At 42.7% G+C, this 25447-nt stretch overlaps 1 protein-coding gene across 3 annotated transcripts in view; it reads left to right on the top strand.

The window, feature by feature from the left end:
- The window catches only part of LOC139546214 (partitioning defective 3 homolog B-like), a 425714-nt gene that overhangs the window by 21846 nt on the left and 378421 nt on the right, over window positions 1-25447 (top strand). For all 3 annotated transcript variants that reach the window (XM_071354341.1, XM_071354342.1, XM_071354340.1), the window contains exons 3-4: window positions 2318-2433; window positions 19060-19139. In XM_071354341.1, the coding sequence (XP_071210442.1) occupies window positions 2318-2433; window positions 19060-19139 (196 nt within the window). The remainder of the gene's footprint in view (window positions 1-2317; window positions 2434-19059; window positions 19140-25447) is intronic.

Genomic DNA, 25447 nt, shown 5'->3' with positions numbered 1-25447 from the left:
AGAGGACCACAATGGAAATAAGTCCCAGACTTTATTGTGTGTTATCCTCCATGATTTTATTCATGTGCATGTATGGCTTTTAAGTTTTATGTGTGCTTGTTTTTTTTTTTAAATGGTCGAATTAATAAACTAAACTAAAATCTATCTATTTCCATCTCTCTGTTACATTCTCTCTCTCTCTCTCTCTCTCTCTCTCTCTCTCTCTCTCTCTCTGTCTCTGTCTCTGTCTCTGTCTCTGTCTCTGTCTCTGTCTCTCTCTCTCTCTCTCTCTCTCTCTCTCTCTCTCTCTCTCTCTCTCTCTCTCTCTGTCTCTCTCTCTCTGTCTCTGTCTCTGTCTCTGTCTCTGTCTCTGTCTCTGTCTCTCTGTCTCTCTCTGTCCATAGCAGAGATGATGGGTACCATATGGTTTTAGACTTTCTCCACCGTTGGCAAATTTTTCACCCCCCTGTGGAATTGTCTACTTTCAGAGCCCTTTTCAAGCCTTGTTTGAGGCTGCTGCAGTGTTACTATCCTCAGCCGAACTCATCTGCAAAATGTAAAACTAGGCTTTATTACAATTTATTAGGCTAGCACAAGGCTTATTCTAGCTTGTTATGGAGTCAATTAGAGTATAACTTTTGTTTTAATGTCAAGCTCCTGATATGGGTACTAAACATTCCTCATCAAACCCCATAATGAAAATGCAAAAACAGTTTTTTTTGTTGCACATTTATTAACATTTTTAAACAGAAATACCTTTTCTGGGGCGGCAGGTAGCCTAGTGGTTAGAGCCTAGTGGTTAGAGCGTTGGTCCAGTAACCGAAAGGTTGCTAGATTAAATCCCCGAGCTGACAAGGTAAAAATCTGTCATTCTACCCCTGAACAAGGCAGTTAACCCACTGGATGTCGAAGGCAGCCCCCCGCACCACTCTGATCTAGGGGTTAAATGCGGAAGACACATTTCAGTTGAATGCATTCAGTTGTACAACTGACTAGATATCCCCTTTTCCCTCACATAAGTATTCAGACCCTTCGCTATGAGACTCAAAACTGAGCTCAGGTGCATCCTGTTTCCATTGATCATCCTTGAGATGTTTCTACAACTTGATTGGAGTCCACCTGTGGTAAATTCAATTGATTGGACATGATTTGGACACATCTGTCTATATAAGGTCCCACAGTTGACAGTGCATGTCAGAGCAAAAACCGAGCCATGAGGTCGAAGGAATTGTCCGTAGAGCTCTGAGACAGGATTGTGTCGAGGCACAGATCTGGGGAAGGGTACCAAAACATTTCTGCAGCATTGAAGGTCCCCAAGAACACAGTCCATCATTCTTAAATGGAAGAAGTTTGGAACCACCAAGACTCTTTCTGGAGCTGGCCACCCGGCCAAACTGAGCAATCAGGGGAGAAGGGCCTTGGACAGGGAGGTGACCAAGAACCGATGGTCACTCTGACAGAGCCCCAGAGTACCTCTGTGGAGATGGGAGAACCCTTCCAGAAGGACAACCATCTCTGCAGCACTCCACCAATCAGGTCTTTATGGTAGAGTGGTCAGACGGATGCCACTCCTCAGTAAAAGGCACATGATAACCCATTTGGAGTTTGTCAAAAGGCACCTAAAGGACTCTCAGACCATGAGAAACAAGATTCTCTGGTCTGATGAAACCAAGATTGCGAAACTACCTCTAACTTTGTCACGACTTCCGCCAAAGTCGGGTCCTCTCCTTGTTCCGCTCGGCGCTCGGCGTCGCCGGTCTTCTAGCCATCATCAATCCACTTTTCATTTTCCATTTGTTTTGTCTTGTCTTCCCACACACCTGGTCTCAATTCCCCTCATTACATGTTGTGTATTTAACCCTCTGTTCCCCCCATGTCTTTGTGTGGGAATGTTTATTGTAAGTGCATGTGCACGTTTTCTCTGGTGCGCGACGGGTTTTGTTCCCATTTGTTTGTTGTTCTGGTTTCCGGTGTTTTTTATGAATAAAACTGCTCCGTTGATTACCCAGTTTTGCTCTCCTGCCGCCAGTTACGCACTCCCATACAAACTTCCTTCATAAACTACCTCATACTGGACACAGAGACATACAAACTACCTGTAACTTCCTTCATACTGGACACAGAGACAAACTACCTGTAACTTCCTTCATACTGGACACAGAGACATAAACATGGTATCTGAGCGTTCCATTTGTTTGAACAGACATTTTGTTGACCTGCCAGGGTAGGGGTCTATACTTTCATATGAACTATGACCTAGCTTTTAAATAATAGATCATGAACTAAGATCAATGTTGTCTTCCTTTACCCACTGACCTGTCTGTGTTCTCTACTCCAGACACTCCTCTGCTTGTAAGGAGCAGCAGTGAATCAGCCCTCAGCCCCCCAGTGGAGACCTCACAGCCCCCCCAGCCTCAGGAGCCCAACAACAGGCCTGGCCCTGAACCCCTCACGGTAAGCCTTCCTACTGTTACAGTACCTACACCCAGCCCTACTGTAACTATACCTAACCCTAACCCAGCCTCAGGAGCCCAACGACAGGCCCCCAGGTAAAAACTAGTGGGACAAAATGGTGCTGGAAGAAATGGCAGCAGTTTTACGGGCGCCCAACCAATTGTGCTACTGTATATAGCCTGTCTTTTTACTGTTGTTTTATTTATTTTACTTACCTATTGTTCACCTAACACCTTTTTTGCACTATTGGTTAGAGCCTGTAAGTAAGCATTTCACTGTAAGGTCTACACCTGTTGTATTCGGGGCACGGTGACAAATAAACTTTGATTTGATTAGTCCCAAACCTTTAACATATCTACAGTACATACCAGGCACACTGTATCAACACACCCTTACACACAACCTTACTGTCTTACACACACACACACACACACACACACACACACACACACACACACACACACACACACACACACACACACACACACACACACACACACACACACACACACACACACACACACACACACACTCACACTCACACACACACACTGAGATGTAACTACAACACCTCATCCGTCACACACGTTGACAGATCATACCAGAAGTCCATATATAGTGTAGTATTTATTGTTAGTTAACCTCTTGAAGCAAGGGGGCACTATTTTTATGTTTGGAAAAAGAACGTTCCCAAAGTAAACGGCCTATTTCTCAGGTGCAGATACTAGAATATGCATATAATTGACAGATTAGGATAGAAAACACTCTAAAGTTTCCAAAACTGTCAAAATATTGTCTGTGAGTATAACAGAACTGATTTTGCAGGCGAAAACCTGAGGAAATCCAACCAGGAAGTGCCTCTTATTTAGAAAAATCCCTGTTCCATTGCCTGACTTTCCTTAATTTAAAGGGATATCAACCAGATATCAACCTTTACCTATGGCTTCCTCAGGTTGTGAACAGTCTTTAGATATAGTTTCAAGCTTTTATTCTGAAAAATGAGCGAGATTTTTCACATCGCATCAGTGGATAGCCAGATGACCTTCCATTAGTTCATGTGCGCCACAGTGATAGCTCGACATTTTCTTAGTTACCGTCCGGTTGAAATATTATCGATTATTTATGTTAAAAACAACCTGAGGATAAATTATAAAAAATGTTTGACATGTTTCTACGAACTTTGCGGATACTATTTGGAATTTTCGTCTGCCCTTTGATGCTACCTGTTCATAATGTTTTGTCTACTGATCGATAAACTCACCCAAACGCTTGGATTGCTTTCGCTGTGAAGCATATTTTCAAAATCTGACACGACAGGTGGATGAACAACAAGCTAAACTGTGTTTTGCTATATTGCACTTGTGATTTCATGAAATTAAATATTTTTTGTAATTTTTTTGAATTTGGCGCTCTACAATTCAACGGATGTGTACGAAAATTATCCCGCTAAAGGGATCCGTGCGTCAAGAAGATAACATGTATAGTGAACATAAAATATAAACTCAACATGCAACAATGTCAATGATTTTACTGAGTTACAGTTCATAAAAGGAAATCAGTCAGTTTAAATACATCCATTAGGCCGTTATCTATGGATTTCAGATGACTGGGCAGGGGCTCAGCCAAGGGTGGGCCTGGGAGGATATAGGCCCACCCACTACGGAGCAAGGCCCAGGCCCAGCCAATCAGTTTTTCCCCACAAAAGGGCATTCATTGCAGAGAGAAATATTCCTCAATTTCATCAGCTGTCTGGGTAGCTGGTCTCAGACAATCCCGCAGGTGAAGACGCCGGATGTGGAGGATCCTGGGCTGGCGTGCTTACACATGGTCTTTGGTCGTGAGGCCGGTTGGACATGCTGTCAAATTCTCTAAAATGACGTTAGAGGCGGAGAATGCTAGAGAAGTGAACGTTAAAATCTCTGGCAACAGCTCTGGTGGACATTCCTGCAGTCAGCATGCCAATTGCACACTCCCTCAAAACTTGAGACATCTTTGGCGTTGTGTTGTGTGACAAACCTGCACATTTGTGACTCATTTCAGGAAAGATGTCACGCGTCACTTCTTCACAGGAGAGCCATTTGAATGTAAACCTTTTTTTTCTCTCCATCAAATTGCGTTTTTGTTTTGCATAAATGCATTTTGGAACATGTGAACTTTCATGTGCCTTAATAACAAACTGTAAATACTAATACAATGGTTAAATCACGAGCCTAGTTGGTTTAGCCACAGAAAAAGTCAGAAACCTTCCCGCTAGCTATGATTGGCTGAGATACTGAGTGGGCTGAACATGCTGAGAGATGAATTCTGATTGGTCTGCCATGTAGCATGTGTCTGTCTATAACATGAGCTGGTCAGTATGTGTAGGAATCCCTTCTGACGCAGATTTTTTTAAAGAACTGCATATGTGTTGTTCTCCACTTCCTGGAGGACCGAGTTTTGAAATCAGTGGAATTAGAATATGATAGCTAAGGAGATGGAGAAAATTCAGGCATTTGATTGCAAATATGCAGACGGAGTCGAAAGGAGAACACACAGAAGGCTGTTGTATAAAACACCTGTCTCTGGATTACATCTTCAAACTAAAGGGCAACCATCCGTGACAGTGTGAGAGGCGTCCATAGTCTAGCTAGCTACATTTTCAGATATTACACGTTTCTAATTTTGTCAGAAAGTTGTGTGTGTGGGGTGCTCCCTACCTGGTAATTGACCCACTGCACCCCCCTAAAGGCATTAACCTCTCTAGGGTATGTGAGACGGTAGCGTCCCACCTCGTCAACAGTCAGTGAAAACTGCAGGGCGCCAAATTCAAAACAACAGAAATCCCATAATTAAAATTCCTCAAACATACATGTATTTTACACCATTTTGTTGTACATCACTTGTTGTAAATCCAGCCACAGTGTCCGATTTAAAAAAAGGCTTTATGACGAAAGCAAACCAAACGATTATGTTAGGTCAGAGCCAAGTCACAGAAAAACACAGGCATTTTTCCAGCCAAAGAGAGGAGTCACAAAAAGCAGAAATATAGATAAAATTAATCACTAACCTTTGATGATCTTCTTCAGATGACACTCATAGGACTTCATGTTACACAATACATGTATGTTTTGTTCGGTAAAGTTCATATTTATATCCAAGAATCTGAGTTTATATTGGCTCGTTATGTTGAGTAGCTCCAAAACATCCAGTGATTTTGCAGAGAGCCACATCAATTTACAGAAATACTCATAATAAACATTGCTAAAAGATACAACTGTTATGCATGGAATTATAGATCCACTTCTCCTTAATGCAACCGCTGTGTCAGGTTTCAAAAAAACTTTACGGAAAAAGCACACCATGCAATAATATGAGTACGGCGCTCAGACGACAAATCAGGAAAATTAAATCAGACATCATGATCTCTGCTTGAAGCCAGTTTAAGACCAGTTAGAAGCTAAGCAGTTTACTGGGAGCCGTGGGAAGAGGGAGCACCAGAACTGAACTGATGGGAGAGATCGAGAGGGAGACTAATGGAGTGGGGGTTAGAATGCACATTTGTGGCCTGCTGGAGGTCATTTTGCAGGGCTCTGGCAGTGCTCCTCCTTGCACAAAGGCGGAGGTAGCGGTCCTGCTGCTAGGTTGTTGCCCTCCTACGGCCTCCTCCACGTCTCCTGATGTACTGGCCTGTCTCCTGGTAGCGCCTCCATGCTCTGGACACTACGCTGACAGACACAGCAAACCTTCTTGCCACAGCTCGCATTGATGTGCCATCCTGGATGAGCTGCACTACCTGAGCCACTTGTGTGGGTTGTAGACTCCGTCTCATGCTACCACTAGAGTGAAAGCACCGCCAGCATTCAAAAGTGACCAAAACATCAGCCAGGAAGCATAGGAACTGAGAAGTGGTCTGTGGTCACCACCTGCAGAACCACTCCTTTATTGGGGGTGTCTTGCTAATTGCCTATAATTTCCACCTTTTGTCTATTCCATTTGCACAACAGCATGTGAAATTTATTGTCAATCAGTGTTGCTTCCTAAGTGGACAGTTTGATTTCACAGAAGTGTGATTGACTTGGAGTTACATTGTGTTGTTTAAGTGTTCCCTTTATTTTTTTGAGCAGTGTATATATGAAGAGAGAGTGAGGGATAGAGGGAAGGATAGAGGGAGAGAGAGTGAGGGATAGGGGGAAGGATATATATAGGGAGAGAGAGTGAGGGATAGAGGGAAGGATAGAGGGAGAGAGAGTGAGGGATAGGGGGAAGGATATATATAGGGAGAGAGAGTGAGGGATAGAGGGAAGGATAGAGAGAGAGAGAGTGAGAGATAGAGGGAAGGATATATATAGGGAGAGAGAGTGAGGGATAGAGGGAGAGAGAGTGAGGGATAGGGGAAGGATATATATAGGGAGAGAGAGTGAGGGAGAGAGGGAAGGATATTGGGAGAGAGAGAGGGCTAGAGGGAAGGATATAGGGAGAGAGAGGGAGGGAGGGATAGAGGGAGAGAGCAAGGGATAGAGGGAAGGAGAGAGAGTGAGGGAGGGAAAGAGGGAAGGATATAGGGAGAGAGAGTGAGGGAGGGAGAGAGAAAAGAGGGATAGAGGGAAGGATATAGGGAAGGGAAGGATATAGGGAGAGAGAGTGGGGGATAGAGAGAAGGATAGAGGGAGAGAGAGTGAGGATAGAGAGAAGGATAGAGGAAGAGAGAGTGAGGATAGAGGGAAGGATAGAGGGAGAGAGAGTGGGGGATAGAGAGAAGGATAGAGGGAGAGAGAGCGAGGGAGAAAGGGAGAGAGATCATTAGAGGAACAATGTTAATTGGGGGTTTGTGAATGAGAGGCTGATCGATTAAGCATAGAAGCATAGAACCATTTTAATTTGAACAGAGACTTGGTAGCTAGGGTGACGTAGGCCTAGATATTTATTCATCTATAGTCTCTAGGTGATAGGTGTTTGATAGTTGTGGTCTAGTAGGTAGATATTTATTCATCTATAGTCTCTAGGTGATAGGTGTTTGATAGTTGTGGTCTAGTAGGTAGATATTTATTCATCTATAGTCTTTAGGTGATAGGTGTTTGATAGTTGTGGTCTAGTAGGTAGATATTTATTCATCTATAGTCTCTAGGTGATAGGTGTTTGATAGTTGTGGTCTAGTAGGTAGATATTTATTCATCTATAGTCTCTAGGTGATAGGTGTTTGATAGTTGTGGTCTAGTAGGTAAGGTGGTAGATATTTATTCATCTATAGTCTCTAGGTGATAGGTGTTTGATAGTTGTGGTCTAGTAGGTAAGGTGGTAGATATTTATTCATCTATAGTCTCTAGGTGATAGGTGTTTGATAGTTGTGGTCTAGTAGGTAAGGTGGTAGATATTTATTCATCTATAGTCTCTAGGTGATAGGTGTTTGATAGTTGTGGTCTAGTAGGTAAGGTGGTAGATATTTATTCATCTATAGTCTTTAGGTGATAGGTGTTTGATAGTTGTGGTCTAGTAGGTAGATATTTATTCATCTATAGTCTCTAGGTGATAGGTGTTTGATAGTTGTGGTCTAGTAGGTAAGGTGGTAGATATTTATTCATCTATAGTCTCTAGGTGATAGGTGTTTGATAGTTGTGGTCTAGTAGGTAGATATTTATTCATCTATAGTCTTTAGGTGATAGGTGTTTGATAGTTGTGGTCTAGTAGGTAGATATTTATTCATCTATAGTCTCTAGGTGATAGGTGTTTGATAGTTGTGGTCTAGTAGGTAGATATTTATTCATCTATAGTCTCTAGGTGATAGGTGTTTGATAGTTGTGGTCTAGTAGGTAGATATTTATTCATCTATAGTCTCTAGGTGATAGGTGTTTGATAGTTGTGGTCTAGTAGGTAGATATTTATTCATCTATAGTCTTTAGGTGATAGGTGTTTGATAGTTGTGGTCTAGTAGGTAAGGTGGTAGATATTTATTCATCTATAGTCTTTAGGTGATAGGTGTTTGATAGTTGTGGTCTAGTAGGTAGATATTTATTCATCTATAGTCTCTAGGTGATAGGTGTTTGATAGTTGTGGTCTAGTAGGTAGATATTTATTCATCTATAGTCTTTAGGTGATAGGTGTTTGATAGTTGTGGTCTAGTAGGTAGATATTTATTCATCTATAGTCTCTAGGTGATAGGTGTTTGATAGTTGTGGTCTAGTAGGTAGATATTTATTCATCTATAGTCTCTAGGTGATAGGTGTTTGATAGTTGTGGTCTAGTAGGTAAGGTGGTAGATATTTATTCATCTATAGTCTCTAGGTGATAGGTGTTTGATAGTTGTGGTCTAGTAGGTAGATATTTATTCATCTATAGTCTCTAGGTGATAGGTGTTTGATAGTTGTGGTCTAGTAGGTAGATATTTATTCATCTATAGTCTCTAGGTGATAGGTGTTTGATAGTTGTGGTCTAGTAGGTAGATATTTATTCATCTATAGTCTCTAGGTGATAGGTGTTTGATAGTTGTGGTCTAGTAGGTAGATATTTATTCATCTATAGTCTCTAGGTGATAGGTGTTTGATAGTTGTGGTCTAGTAGGTAGATATTTATTCATCTATAGTCTCTAGGTGATAGGTGTTTGATAGTTGTGGTCTAGTAGGTAGATATTTATTCATCTATAGTCTCTAGGTGATAGGTGTTTGATAGTTGTGGTCTAGTAGGTAAGGTGGTAGATATTTATTCATCTATAGTCTCTAGGTGATAGGTGTTTGATAGTTGTGGTCTAGTAGGTAGATATTTATTCATCTATAGTCTCTAGGTGATAGGTGTTTGATAGTTGTGGTCTAGTAGGTAGATATTTATTCATCTATAGTCTCTAGGTGATAGGTGTTTGATAGTTGTGGTCTAGTAGGTAGATATTTATTCATCTATAGTCTCTAGGTGATAGGTGTTTGATAGTTGTGGTCTAGTAGGTAGATATTTATTCATCTATAGTCTCTAGGTGATAGGTGTTTGATAGTTGTGGTCTAGTAGGTAAGGTGGTAGATATTTATTCATCTATAGTCTCTAGGTGATAGGTGTTTGATAGTTGTGGTCTAGTAGGTAGATATTTATTCATCTATAGTCTTTAGGTGATAGGTGTTTGATAGTTGTGGTCTAGTAGGTAGATATTTATTCATCTATAGTCTCTAGGTGATAGGTGTTTGATAGTTGTGGTCTAGTAGGTAAGGTGGTAGATATTTATTCATCTATAGTCTCTAGGTGATAGGTGTTTGATAGTTGTGGTCTAGTAGGTAGATATTTATTCATCTATAGTCTTTAGGTGATAGGTGTTTGATAGTTGTGGTCTAGTAGGTAGATATTTATTCATCTATAGTCTTTAGGTGATAGGTGTTTGATAGTTGTGGTCTAGTAGGTAAGGTGGTAGATATTTATTCATCTATAGTCTCTAGGTGATAGGTGTTTGATAGTTGTGGTCTAGTAGGTAGATATTTATTCATCTATAGTCTCTAGGTGATAGGTGTTTGATAGTTGTGGTCTAGTAGGTAAGGTGGTAGATATTTATTCATCTATAGTCTCTAGGTGATAGGTGTTTGATAGTTGTGGTCTAGTAGGTAGATATTTATTCATCTATAGTCTCTAGGTGATAGGTGTTTGATAGTTGTGGTCTAGTAGGTAGATATTTATTCATCTATAGTCTCTAGGTGATAGGTGTTTGATAGTTGTGGTCTAGTAGGTAGATATTTATTCATCTATAGTCTTTAGGTGATAGGTGTTTGATAGTTGTGGTCTAGTAGGTAGATATTTATTCATCTATAGTCTCTAGGTGATAGGTGTTTGATAGTTGTGGTCTAGTAGGTAGATATTTATTCATCTATAGTCTTTAGGTGATAGGTGTTTGATAGTTGTGGTCTAGTAGGTAGATATTTATTCATCTATAGTCTCTAGGTGATAGGTGTTTGATAGTTGTGGTCTAGTAGGTAGATATTTATTCATCTATAGTCTCTAGGTGATAGGTGTTTGATAGTTGTGGTCTAGTAGGTAGATATTTATTCATCTATAGTCTTTAGGTGATAGGTGTTTGATAGTTGTGGTCTAGTAGGTAGATATTTATTCATCTATAGTCTCTAGGTGATAGGTGTTTGATAGTTGTGGTCTAGTAGGTAGATATTTATTCATCTATAGTCTCTAGGTGATAGGTGTTTGATAGTTGTGGTCTAGTAGGTAGATATTTATTCATCTATAGTCTTTAGGTGATAGGTGTTTGATAGTTGTGGTCTAGTAGGTAGATATTTATTCATCTATAGTCTCTAGGTGATAGGTGTTTGATAGTTGTGGTCTAGTAGGTAGATATTTATTCATCTATAGTCTCTAGGTGATAGGTGTTTGATAGTTGTGGTCTAGTAGGTAGATATTTATTCATCTATAGTCTCTAGGTGATAGGTGTTTGATAGTTGTGGTCTAGTAGGTAGATATTTATTCATCTATAGTCTCTAGGTGATAGGTGTTTGATAGTTGTGGTCTAGTAGGTAGATATTTATTCATCTATAGTCTCTAGGTGATAGGTGTTTGATAGTTGTGGTCTAGTAGGTAGATATTTATTCATCTATAGTCTCTAGGTGATAGGTGTTTGATAGTTGTGGTCTAGTAGGTAGGTAGATATTTATTCATCTATAGTCTCTAGGTGATAGGTGTTTGATAGTTGTGGTCTAGTAGGTAGATATTTATTCATCTATAGTCTCTAGGTGATAGGTGTTTGATAGTTGTGGTCTAGTAGGTAGATATTTATTCATCTATAGTCTCTAGGTGATAGGTGTTTGATAGTTGTGGTCTAGTAGGTAGATATTTATTCATCTATAGTCTCTAGGTGATAGGTGTTTGATAGTTGTGGTCTAGTAGGTAGATATTTATTCATCTATAGTCTTTAGGTGATAGGTGTTTGATAGTTGTGGTCTAGTAGGTAGATATTTATTCATCTATAGTCTCTAGGTGATAGGTGTTTGATAGTTGTGGTCTAGTAGGTAAGGTGGTAGATATTTATTCATCTATAGTCTCTAGGTGATAGGTGTTTGATAGTTGTGGTCTAGTAGGTAAGGTGGTAGATATTTATTCATCTATAGTCTCTAGGTGATAGGTGTTTGATAGTTGTGGTCTAGTAGGTAGATATTTATTCATCTATAGTCTCTAGGTGATAGGTGTTTGATAGTTGTGGTCTAGTAGGTAGATATTTATTCATCTATAGTCTCTAGGTGATAGGTGTTTGATAGTTGTGGTCTAGTAGGTAAGGTGGTAGATATTTATTCATCTATAGTCTCTAGGTGATAGGTGTTTGATAGTTGTGGTCTAGTAGGTAGATATTTATTCATCTATAGTCTCTAGGTGATAGGTGTTTGATAGTTGTGGTCTAGTAGGTAGATATTTATTCATCTATAGTCTCTAGGTGATAGGTGTTTGATAGTTGTGGTCTAGTAGGTAGATATTTATTCATCTATAGTCTCTAGGTGATAGGTGTTTGATAGTTGTGGTCTAGTAGGTAGATATTTATTCATCTATAGTCTCTAGGTGATAGGTGTTTGATAGTTGTGGTCTAGTAGGTAGATATTTATTCATCTATAGTCTCTAGGTGATAGGTGTTTGATAGTTGTGGTCTAGTAGGTAAGGTGGTAGATATTTATTCATCTATAGTCTCTAGGTGATAGGTGTTTGATAGTTGTGGTCTAGTAGGTAAGGTGGTAGATATTTATTCATCTATAGTCTCTAGGTGATAGGTGTTTGATAGTTGTGGTCTAGTAGGTAAGGTGGTAGATATTTATTCATCTATAGTCTCTAGGTGATAGGTGTTTGATAGTTGTGGTCTAGTAGGTAGATATTTATTCATCTATAGTCTCTAGGTGATAGGTGTTTGATAGTTGTGGTCTAGTAGGTAGATATTTATTCATCTATAGTCTCTAGGTGATAGGTGTTTGATAGTTGTGGTCTAGTAGGTAAGGTGGTAGATATTTATTCATCTATAGTCTCTAGGTGTAGACTAAGGTAGTCTCTCCTCGGGGACCCCTAGCCGTTCTGTGGATGGGATCTTTTCCATAGCAACTAATTATCAAGCCCTTCATTAGGTGAGTCAGGTGAGCTAATTCAGGGGTAAAACTAAAGTGTGAACCGTCCGGGGGTCAACCAGGGGTCAACCAGGGGTCAACCAGGGGTCAACCAAGGAGAGAGTTCGAGAACGTTTGGTGTTTATGTATCCATTGTGGTTCCAACTGCAACTCCCTGGTCCTCGTATCTAGTAGCAGACTTTTTAGCTACGATGTGTACTAGACACTTTGACGCAGGTCTGTTTTTTTATTGGTAGTTGCTAGGTGATGGATGTAGGTACAGTTATTTGTCCATCCGTCTTCCAGTAGGTGTTTGACGTAGATATTTATTTATCTAATGTGGTTCCAGCAGCACCTCAGGTCATTAACACTCCGGTCCCCTAGGGGGCGCTGTCTCCTCTGTCTCCGTCTCTCAGCACACTAATTGGACTGGGAGTATTTTTCGGATCTCTCTAACCCTCTGGGGGTTAATACAGGAACACAATACTGTTATTGTAAGTGCTTTAGCTAACACTATAATTCAACTCCTGTGGGGAACGGTGAGGTTGTGTGAGGACCAAGCTGTGTCGATGTCAGTATAGATTCTCTTGGTGTGTGCGTACAGACCCAGCGAAGACCTGAAACTCATGAACAAATATCAGTCATTCCTTTATTCCACTGTAGGAGACTGGTTTACCAGAGTAAACATCACATATCAAGCAAGCCTTTTATTCCACTGTAGGAGACTGGTTTACCAGAGTAAACATTGTGATAACTCGTCTTCCAAATGGCACCCTATTCCCTATATAGTGCACTTCTTTTGACCTGGACCCAATATATAGGGAACAAGGTATCATTTTGGATGCTGTGTTACATTTCAGTCTGTTTTAGACAGGTCTTTGTGAACAAGCCATTGGTATTATCAGTCTGAAGCGGCAGGGGAATGACAGGTTCAGACCTCCAGCCTCTAGACGTGTTGTTACTACTGTAATGTCTTTATTCAGTCCTGGTTCAGACCTCCAGCCTCTAGACATGTTGTTACTACTGTAATGTCTTTATTCAGTCCTGGTTCAGACCTCCAGCCTCTAGACATGTTGTTACTACTGTAATGTCTTTATTCAGTCCTGGTTCAGACCTCCAGCCTCTAGACATGTTGTTACTACTGTAATGTCTTTATTCAGTCCTGGTTCAGACCTCCAGTCTCTAGACATGTTGTTACTACTGTAATGTCTTTATTCAGTCCTGGTTCAGACCTCCAGCCTCTAGACATGTTGTTACTACTGTAATGTCTTTATTCAGTCCTGGTTCAGACCTCCAGTCTCTAGACATGTTGTTACTACTGTAATGTCTTTATTCAGTCCTGGTTCAGACCTCCAGCCTCTAGACATGTTGTTACTACTGTAATGTCTTTATTCAGTCCTGGTTCAGACCTCCAGCCTCTAGACATGTTGTTACTACTGTAATGTCTTTATTCAGTCCTGGTTCAGACCTCCAGTCTCTAGACATGTTGTTACTACTGTAATGTCTTTATTCAGTCCTGGTTCAGACCTCCAGCCTCTAGACATGTTGTTACTACTGTAATGTCTTTATTCAGTCCTGGTTCAGACCTCCAGCCTCTAGACATGTTGTTACTACTGTAATGTCTTTATTCAGTCCTGGTTCAGACCTCCAGTCTCTAGACATGTTGTTACTACTGTAATGTCTTTATTCAGTCCTGGTTCAGACCTCCAGCCTCTAGACATGTTGTTACTACTGTAATGTCTTTATTCAGTCCTGGTTCAGACCTCCAGCCTCTAGACATGTTGTTTCTACTGTAATGTCTTTATTCAGTCCTGGTTCAGACCTCCAGCCTCTAGACATGTTGTTACTACTGTAATGTCTTTATTCAGTCCTGGTTCAGACCTCCAGCCTCTAGACATGTTGTTACTACTGTAATGTCTTTATTCAGTCCTGGTTCAGACCTCCAGCCTCTAGACATGTTGTTACTACTGTAATGTCTTTATTCAGTCCTGGTTCAGACCTCCAGCCTCTACACATGTTGTTACTACTGTAATGTCTTTATTCAGTCCTGGTTCAGACCTCCAGCCTCTAGACGTGTTGTTACTACTGTAATGTCTTTATTCAGTCCTGGTTCAGACCTCCAGCCTCTAGACGTGTTGTTACTACTGTAATGTCTTTATTCAGTCCTGGTTCAGACCTCCAGCCTCTAGACATGTTGTTACTACTGTAATGTCGTTATTCAGTCCTGGTTCAGACCTCCAGCCTCTAGACATGTTGTTACTACTGTAATGTCTTTATTCAGTCCTGGTGCAGACCTCCAGCCTCTAGACATGTTGTTACTACTGTAATGTCTTTATTCAGTCCTGGTTCAGACCTCCAGCCTCTAGACATGTTGTTACTACTGTAATGTCTTTATTCAGTCCTGGTTCAGACCTCCAGTCTCTAGACATGTTGTTACTACTGTAATGTCTTTATTCAGTCCTGGTTCAGACCTCCAGCCTCTAGACATGTTGTTACTACTGTAATGTCTTTATTCAGTCCTGGTTCAGACCTCCAGCCTCTAGACGTGTTGTTACTACTGTAATGTCTTTATTCAGTCCTGGTTCAGACCTCCAGCCTCTAGACGTGTTGTTACTACTGTAATGTCTTTATTCAGTCCTGGTTCAGACCTCCAGCCTCTAGACATGTTGTTACTACTGTAATGTCTTTATTCAGTCCTGGTTCAGACCTCCAGTCTCTAGACATGTTGTTACTACTGTAATGTCTTTATTCAGTCCTGGTTCAGACCTCCAGCCTCTAGACATGTTGTTACTACTGTAATGTCTTTATTCAGTCCTGGTTCAGACCTCCAGCCTCTAGACATGTTGTTACTACTGTAATGTCTTTATTCAGTCCTGGTTCAGACCTCCAGCCTCTAGACATGTTGTTACTACTGTAATGTCTTTATTCAGTCCTGGTTCAGACCTCCAGTCTCTAGACATGTTGTTACTACTGTAATGTCTTTATTCAGTCCTGGTTCAGACCTCCAGCCTCTAGACATGTTGTTACTACTGTAATGTCTTTATTCAGTCCTGGTTCAGACCTCCAGCCTCTAGACATGTTGTTACTACTGTAATGTCTTTATTCAGTCCTGGTTCAGACCTCCAGCCTCTAGACATGTTGTTACTACTGTAATGTCTTTATTCAGTCCTGGTTCAGACCTCCAGCCTCTAGACATGTTGTTACTACTGTAATGTCTTTATTCAGTCCTGGTTCAGACCTCCAGCCTCTAGACGTGTTGTTACTACTGTAATGTCTTTATTCAGTCCTGGTTCAGACCTCCAGCCTCTAGACATGTTGTTACTACTGTAATGTCTTTATTCAGTCCTGGTTCAGACCTCCAGCCTCTAGACATGTTGTTACTACTGTAATGTCTTTATTCAGTCCTGGTTCAGACCTCCAGCCTCTAGACATGTCATTAATCACAACATTAACTCCAGTAGTAAATAGTCATATCAAGTAAAAAATCTATGTGTACGTTCAACGTGTTCTCTTCATCATTCCCTTTAGCGGCAGTCTAACAGGGAAACACTTAGTGAATGACTTCCTGTGTCTTTACTCATATCCCGAATAGAGACTTGTTTTCTATAGCCTTGGTTTGTGCTATCGTTTGGATTTGACTAAATGGATAAGTGACTCAAAAGTTTAATTTATTATGATCCTTGTTAATGGTAGGCAGGGACATCATTTTTACTTTAGGATGTTCTCAACATAAAGGAGCATTTCACTTTAAACAGACCAACAACGACAAAACATCAATCTGGACAAACAGTTTGCTTTTTGATGTGTTTAATATCTTGTTGATTTCTTACCAGCAGTTGGCTTCCGGCACAAGATTCACAGAGAAACTCTACAGGTTTTCCTCGTGCTTTACGACGCGTGTCGTGTTTAGTTTAATGGATATGCTAAGCAGTGTGATGATAGAGTAGAATTGATTTAGTCCATTAACCCTATTGTAATTAATAGAGAGGGTGGGGGGTGTACCTTACACATCAAGTATCTAGTCCCAAGTGACACCTATATAGTGTACTTCTTTTAACCAGGGACCACTTGGATCTCTTGTCAAAAAAAAAGTAGTGCACTTTGTAGGGAATAGGGTTCCGTTTTAGCCAACCAATCAAATTGACTATCTCCTCCTTCTGTTCTTCCTAAATAATTCCCTCTGGTACTTTACTGTTAGAGCGTCCGGGCCTCGAGGGTCCGTCCTTCAAGGTAATGAGCAGTCATTCTGACTGAATTCGTGTATTTCATATACGCTATTACGTAAAAAAAATCATAATTGAATTGTGTTTTAATGAAGGCCTTGGGGAATATTAGAATAACATTATTTTATTTAATAAAATAACACAATAGTATTTTCATTTGTTTATGTTACTGTAAAAACACATTCAATTTGTGGAATGCTTTTGTTACAACTGTGAATCAGAAATCATATGTGTTGAAAAGTGTAACTAAGTGTGACAGCTTATTTTATAAAGGGGGGGGGGAATAAATGACCCCAACCACAAAGACACATGGTCAAAAGAAACGTGGCCAAATGATGAAAACATCAGTCGCTTAAACATCATTAAGCATCAAGTGGTCTAAATAAATAGTGAAGCTCAGCACACAAAACAATAAGGACATTATAATGAATGGGTCGATACGACACCAGTGAAAAAACATTACAATGATTGTCAGTTGGTGTGAGTCTTCACCCGATGGCGTATTTAAATGATTGTCAGTTCGTGTGAGTCCCTGGTTGTAGACCGTGATAGCCCCTGGTTGTAGACCGTGATAGCCCCTGGTTGTAGACCGTGATAGCCCCTGGTTGTAGACCGTGATAGCCCCTGGTTGTAGACCGTGATAGCCCCTGGTTGTAGACCGTGATAGCCCCTGGTTGTAGACCGTGATAGCCCCTGGTTGTAGACCGTGATAGCCTCTGGGTTTTCTCTTTACTGTGTCGCTGTTCATCGGCTCTGCAGGAGCCTTATCTGGCTCAGAGGGAGGGAGCTCCCGTCTCACTTTGTTCACGGTGCCAGACAGACTTGTTTTCTTTGCAAGCAATTTGTTCGCCGAATGACAGTGAAGAAATTGTGCGTGGTGATAATTGCTCCCCCTTGGCCAACGTAAGGTTCCACAACACATTACACGTATACAATACACACACACACAGTGCACACAATACATACACACACACAGTACACACACACAGTACACACACACAGTACACATATGCAGGGGCACAAATGCAATGCAATATGGAATGGAAAATTCCATTCTACCACAGGTTTTCTGGTTTAAGTGTTAATATGTTATGTTATGGTTGGATCTCTGGAGTGTTACTATGTTATGGTTGGATCTCTGAAGTGTTACTATGTTATGTTGTGGTTGGATCTCTGGAGTGTTACTATGTTATGGTTGGATCTCTGAAGTGTTACTATGTTATGGTTGGATCTCTGGAGTGTTACTTTGCTATGTTATGGTTGGATCTCTGAAGTGTTACTATGTTATGGTTGGATCTCTGAAGTGTTACTATGTTATGTTATGGTTGGATCTCTGAAGTGTTACTATGTTATGGTTGGATCTCTGAAGTGTTACTATGTTATGGTTGGATCTCTGAAGTGTTACTATGTTATGTTATGGTTGGATCTCTGGAGTGTTACTATGGTATGTTATGGTTGGATCTCTGAAGTGTTACTATGTTATGGTTGGATCTCTGGAGTGTTACTATGTTATGGTTGGATCTCTGGAGTGTTACTATGCTATGTTATGGTTGGATCTCTGAAGTGTTACTATGTTATGGTTGGATCTCTGAAGTGTTACTATGTTATGTTATGGTTGGATCTCTGAAGTGTTACTATGTTATGGTTGGATCTCTGAAGTGTTACTATGTTATGGTTGGATCTCTGAAGTGTTACTATGTTATGTTATGGTTGGATCTCTGGAGTGTTACTATGTTATGGTTGGATCTCTGAAGTGTTACTATGTTATGGTTGGATCTCTGAAGTGTTACTATGTTATGTTATGGTTGGATCTCTGGAGTGTTACTTTGCTATGTTATGGTTGGATCTCTGAAGTGTTACTATGTTATGGTTGGATCTCTGAAGTGTTACTATGTAATGTTATGGTTGGATCTCTGGAGTGTTACTTTGCTATGTTATGGTTGGATCTCTGAAGTGTTACTATGTTATGGTTGGATCTCTGAAGTGTTACTATGTTATGGTTGGATCTCTGGAGTGTTACTATGTTATGTTATGGTTGGATCTCTGGAGTGTTACTATGCTATGTTATGGTTGGATCTCTGGAGTGTTACTATGTTATGGTTGGATCTCTGAAGTGTTACTATGTTATGTTATGGTTGGATCTCTGGAGTGTTACTATGGTATGTTATGGTTGGATCTCTGAAGTGTTACTATGTTATGGTTGGATCTCTGGAGTGTTACTATGTTATGGTTGGATCTCTGGAGTGTTACTATGCTATGTTATGGTTGGATCTCTGGAGTGTTACTATGTTATGGTTGGATCTCTGAAGTGTTACTATATTACTATGTTATGTTATGGTTGGTTCTCTGATGTGTTACTATGTTATGCCCTACAGGGGGTGAACCATGGACTGGACAAGACAGGAGGACACAGAGCTGATGTCTCGACTACCAAACTCAACACATTCCCTCTAAGGTAAGACGTGTGTGTGTGTGTGTGTGTGTACCTGCGTGTGTGTTCTTGTACTGTGTTGATGTTCCATTATCTCTCCTATATAATTAACTAAGTATTCTAATTCAGCATGAAGCTCTGCTCTCCAATGAGAAGATCAAGGCTGAGCCAAATTTGCATATCAAGTGATTTTTAAATTTTTTAAAAATCATTTAGCATGTGCTCTTATCCAGAGCGACTTACAGTGAGTGCGTACATACTAGCCGTTAGTCGTAGAGTAGAGTAGTATCAATCTTGATCCAATACTGTGTCTACTAGCTGGTCACACAGCACTAGTCCAGTAGTGGTCTGTAGTAAACAGTGTTATCTAATAGACTTTTATTTAAACATACAGACAGAATGACATGTCTAGGTTATGAAGTAAATCAGACAGGGAGCGAGGGATGAGAGACGGGCAGGGAGCAAAGGATGAGAGACAGGCAGGGAGCGAGGGAAGACGGACAGGGAGCGAGGGAAGACGGGCAGGGAGCGAGGGATGAGAGAGAGGCAGGGAGGATGAGAGACGGGCAGGGAGGATGAGAGACGGGCAGGGAGCAAAGGATGAGAGACAGGCAGGGAGCGAGGGAAGACGGGCAGGGAGCGAGGGATGAGAGACAGGCAGGGAGGATGAGAGACAGGCAGGGAGGATGAGAGACGGGCAGGGAGGATGAGAGACGGGCAGGGAGGGATGAGAGACGGGCAGGGAGGATGAGAGACGGGCAGGGAGGATGAGAGACGGGCAGGGAGGGAGGGATGAGAGACGGGCAGGGAGCGAGGGAAGACGGGCAGGGAGCGAGGGAAGACGGGCAGGGAGCGAGGGATGAGAGACAGGCAGGGAGGATGAGAGACGGGCAGGGAGGATGAGAGACGGGCAGGGAGGGATGAGAGACGGGCAGGGAGGATGAGAGACGGGCAGGGAGGATGAGAGACGGGCAGGGAGGGAGGGATAAGAGACGGGCAGGGAGGGAGGGATGAGAGACAGGCAGGGAGCGAGGGATGAGAGACGGGCAGGGAGCGAGGGATGAGAGACGGGCAGGGAGCGAGGGATGAGAGACGGGCAGGGAGGATGAGAGACGGGCAGGAAGGGAGGATGAAAGACGGGCAGGAAGGGAGGATGAGAGACGGGCAGGGAGGATGAGAGACGGGCAGGGAGGGAGGGATGAGAGACTGGCAGGGAGGATGAGAGACGGGCAGGGAGCGAGGGATGAGAGACGGGCAGGGAGGATGACAGACGGGCAGGGAGGATGAGAGACGGGCAGGGAGGGAGGGATGAGAGACGGGCAGGGAGCGAGGGATGATGTCTGTCTGTCTCAGGGATGAGAGACGGGCAGGGAGCGAGGGATGAGTGACGGGCAGGGAGGATGAGAGACGGGCAGGGAGCGAGGGATGAGAGATGGGCACGGGCAGGGAGGATGAGAGATGGGCAGGGAGCGAGGGATGAGAGATGGGCAGGGAGCGAGGGATGAGAGACGGGCAGGGAGGATGAGAGACGGGCAGGGAGAAAAGACAGCCAGACATACACAGACGGACTGATAGGAAGCTATCTCTCCTGTCCTTTGTGACCAGCTCACTAGGCTATACCTCAGACACGATAACATGTTCTGTCCACACACACACACACACACACACACACACACACACACACACACACACACACACACACACACACACACACACACACACACCCCACTACAGCACTAGGCCAGGGGGGATGTCAGGGCAGACGGACAGCTCCCTTGCTGGCTAGTTGCTACTCCTGTCAGCGGACTGAAGGGACTTTATCAGCCGTTACATCAGTCCACTGTGGCGTTTCAGCGAATCACCTCTCTGTGTGTGTTAACAGGCACCACACAACATCACCTCTCTGTGTGTGTTAACAGGCACCACACAACATCACCTCTCTGTGTGTGTTAACAGGCACCACACAACATCACCTCTCTGTGTGTGTTAGCAGGCACCACGCAACACCACCTCGCTGTGTGTGCTAATATGCACCTCACGTGATGACCTCGCTGTCTGTGTTAGATAGGCGCTGTGTGATGTCGCCTGTGTGTGTGTGTTGATAGGTGTCACACAACGTCGCCTGTCAGTGTGGAGTCGTGTGTGCTGATTGACCTCCGTGATGATGGTCTGTGTTAGATGGCGTGTGTGTGTGTGTGTGTGTGTGTGTGTGTGTGTGTGTGTGTGTGTGTGAGGGAGAAGTTCATTAGTCCTACAGCACCATTCATTAGTCCTACTGTACCATTCAATAGTCCTACAGCACCATTCATTAGTCCTACAGCACCATTCATTAGTTCTACAGCACCATTCATTAGTCCTACAGCACCATTCATTAGTCCTACAGCACCATTCATTAGTCCTACAGCACCATTCATTAGTCCTACAGCACCACTCAATAGTCCTACAGCACCATTCATTAGTCCTACAGTACCATTCATTAGTCCTACAGCACCATTCATTAGTCCTACAGCACCATTCATTAGTCCTACAGTACCATTCATTAGTCCTACAGCACCACTCAATAGTCCTACAGCACCATTCAATAGTCCTACATCACCATTCATTAGTCCTAAAGCACCATTCATTAGTCCTACAGTACCATTCATTAGTCCTACAGCACCACTCAATAGTCCTACAGCACCATTCAATAGTCCTACATCACCATTCATTAGTCCTACAGCACCATTCATTAGTCCTACAGCACCATTCAATAGTCCTACAGCACCACTCATTAGTCCTACAGCACCATTCATTAGTCCTACTGTACCATCCATTAGTCCTACAGCACCATTCATTAGTCCTACAGCACCATTCAATAGTCCTACAGCACCAATCATTAGTCCTACAGCACCATTCATTAGTCCTACAGCACCATTCATTAGTCCTACAGCACCATTCATTAGTCCTATAGCACCACTCAATAGTCCTACATCACCATTCATTAGTCCTACAGCACCACTCAATAGTCCTACATCACCATTCATTAGTCGTAGCACCATTCATTAGTCGTACAGCACCATTCATTAGTCCTACAGCACCATTCATTAGTCCTACAGCACCATTCATTAGTCCTACAGCACCATTCAATAGTCCTACAGCACCATTCAATAGTCCTACAGCACCATTCATTAGTCCTACAGCACCATTCGTTAGTCCTACAGCACCATTCGTTAGTCCTACAGCACCATTCATTAGTCCTACAGCACCATTCATTAGTCCTACAGCACCATTCATTAGTCCTACTGTACCATTCAATAGTCCTACAGCACATTCATTAGTCCTACAGCACCATTCATTAGTCCTACAGCACCATTCATTAGTCCTACAGCACCATTCATTAGTCCTACAGCACCATTCAATAGTCCTACAGCACCACTCAGGAGTCCTACAGCACCATTCATTAGTCCTACAGCACCATTCATTAGTCCTACATTAGTCCTACTGTACCATTCAATAGTCCTACAGCACCATTCATTCGTCCTACAGCACCATTCATTAGTCCTACAGCACCATTCATTAGTCCTACAGCACCATTCATTAGTCCTACTGTACATTCAATAGTCCTACAGCACCACTCATTAGTCCTACAGCACCACTCATTAGTACTACAGCACCATTCATTAGTCCTACAGCACCATTCATTAGTCCTACAGTACCATTCATTAGTCCTACAGCACCACTCAATAGTCCTACAGCACCATTCATTAGTCCTACAGCACCATTCATTAGTCCTACAGCACCACTCAATAGTTCATTAGCCCTACAGCACCATTCAATAGTGCTACAGCACCATTCATTAGTCCTACAGCACCATTAATTAGTCCTACAGCACCATTCATTAGTCCTACAGCACCATTCATTAGTCCTACAGCACCATTCATTAGTCCTACAGCACCATTCATTAGTCCTACAGCACCATTCAATAGTCCTACAGCACCACTCAGGAGTCCTACAGCACCATTCATTAGTCCTACAGCACCACTCAATAGTTCTACAGCACCATTCATTAGTCCTACAGCACCATTCATTAGTCCTACAGCACCATTCAATAGTCCTACAGCACCATTCAATAGTCCTACAGCACCATTCATTAGTCCTACAGCACCATTCGTTAGTCCTACAGCACCATTCATTAGTCCTACAGCACCATTCATTAGTCCTACAGCACCATTCATTAGTACTACAGCACCATTCATTAGTCCTACAACACCATTCATTAGTCCTACAGCACCATTCATTAGTCCTACAGCACCATTCATTAGTCCTACAGCACCATTCATTAGTCCTACAGCACCACTCAATAGTCTTACAGCACCATTCAATAGTCCTACATCACCATTCATTAGTCCTACAGCACCATTCATTAGTCCTATATCACCATTCATTAGTCCTACAGCACCATTCATTAGTCCTACATCACCATTCATTAGTCCTACAGCACCATTCATTAGTCCTATATCACCATTCATTAGTCTTACAGCACCATTCATTAGTCCTACAGCACCATTCATTAGTCCTACAGCACCACTCAATAGTCTTACAGCACCACTCAATAGTCCTACATCACCATTCATTAGTCTTACAGCACCATTCATTAGTCCTACAGCACCATTCATTATTTCTACAGCACCATTCATTAGTCTTACAGCACCACTCAATAGTCTTACAGCACCATTCAATAGTCCTACATCACCATTCATTAGTCTTACAGCACCACTCAATAGTCTTACAGCACCATTCAATAGTCCTACATCACCATTCATTAGTCTTACAGCACCACTCAATAGTCTTACAGCACCATTCATTAGTCCTACAGCACCATTCATTAGTCCTACAGCACCACTCAATAGTCTTACAGCACCACTCATTAGTCCTACATCACCATTCAATAGTCCTACATACATAGGTGTTGGGGTAGAATGATCACATCCCCCTCCCCTCTAGTTCTGGTGTTGGGGTAGAATGATCACATCCCCCTCCCCTGTAGTCCTGGTGTTGGGGTAGAATGATCACATCCCCCTCCCCTGTAGTTCTGGTGTTGGGGTAGAATGATCACATCCCCCTCCCCTGTAGTTCTGGTGTTGGGGTAGAATGATCACCTCCCCTGTAGTTCTGGTGTTGGGGTAGAATGATCACATCCCCCTCCCCTGTAGTTCTGGTGTTGGGGTAGAATGATCACATCCCCCTCCCCTGTAGTTCTGGTGTTGGGGTAGAATGATCACATCCCCCTCCCCTGTAGTTCTGGTGTTGGAGTAGAATGATCACATCCCCCTCCCCTCTAGTTCTGGTGTTGGGGTAGAATGATCACATCCCCCCTCCCCTGTAGTTCTGGTGTTGGGGTAGAATGATCACATCCCCCTCCCCTGTAGTTCTGGTGTTGGGGTAGAATGATCACATCCCCCTCCCCTGTAGTTCTGGTGTTGGGGTAGAATGATCACATCCCCCTCCCCTCTAGTTCTGGTGTTGGGGTAGAATGATCACATCCCCCTCCCCTGTAGTTCTGGTGTTGGGGTAGAATGATCACATCCCCCTCCCCTGTAGTTCTGGTGTTGGGGTAGAATGATCACATCCCCCTCCCCTCTAGTTCTGGTGCTTGGTAGAATGATCACATCCCCCTCCCCTATAGTTCTGGTGTTGGGGTAGAATGATCACATCCCCCTCCCCTGTAGTTCTGGTGTTGGGATAGAATGATCACATCCCCCTCCCCTGTAGTTCTGGTGTTGGGGTAGAATGATCACATCCCCCTCCCCTGTAGTTCTGGTGTTGGGGTAGAATGATCACATCCCCCTCCCCTCTAGTTCTGGTGTTGGGGTAGAATGATCACATCCCCCTCCCCTCTAGTTCTGGTGTTGGGGTAGAATGATCACATCCCCCTCCCCTGTAGTTCTGGTGTTGGGTAGAATGATCACATCCCCCTCCCCTGTAGTTCTGGTGTTGGGTAGAATGATCACATCCCCCTCCCCTGTAGTTCTGGTGTTGGAGTAGAATGATCACATCCCCCTCCCCTCTAGTTCTGGTGTTGGGGTAGAATGATCACATCCCCCCTCCCCTGTAGTTCTGGTGTTGGGGTAGAATGATCACATCCCCCTCCCCTGTAGTTCTGGTGTTGGGGTAGAATGATCACATCCCCCTCCCCTCTAGTTCTGGTGTTGGGGTAGAATGATCACATCCCCCTCCCCTGTAGTTCTGGTGTTGGGGTAGAATGATCACATCCCCCTCCCCTGTAGTTCTGGTGTTGGGGTAGAATGATCACATCCCCCTCCCCTCTAGTTCTGGTGCTTGGTAGAATGATC

This window comes from Salvelinus alpinus, chromosome 20 (genome assembly GCF_045679555.1).
Source record: "Salvelinus alpinus chromosome 20, SLU_Salpinus.1, whole genome shotgun sequence".
Taxonomy (NCBI): domain Eukaryota; kingdom Metazoa; phylum Chordata; class Actinopteri; order Salmoniformes; family Salmonidae; genus Salvelinus; species Salvelinus alpinus.
Note: the sequence above shows the minus strand (reverse complement) of the source record. Positions and strands in the feature narration are given on the sequence as shown.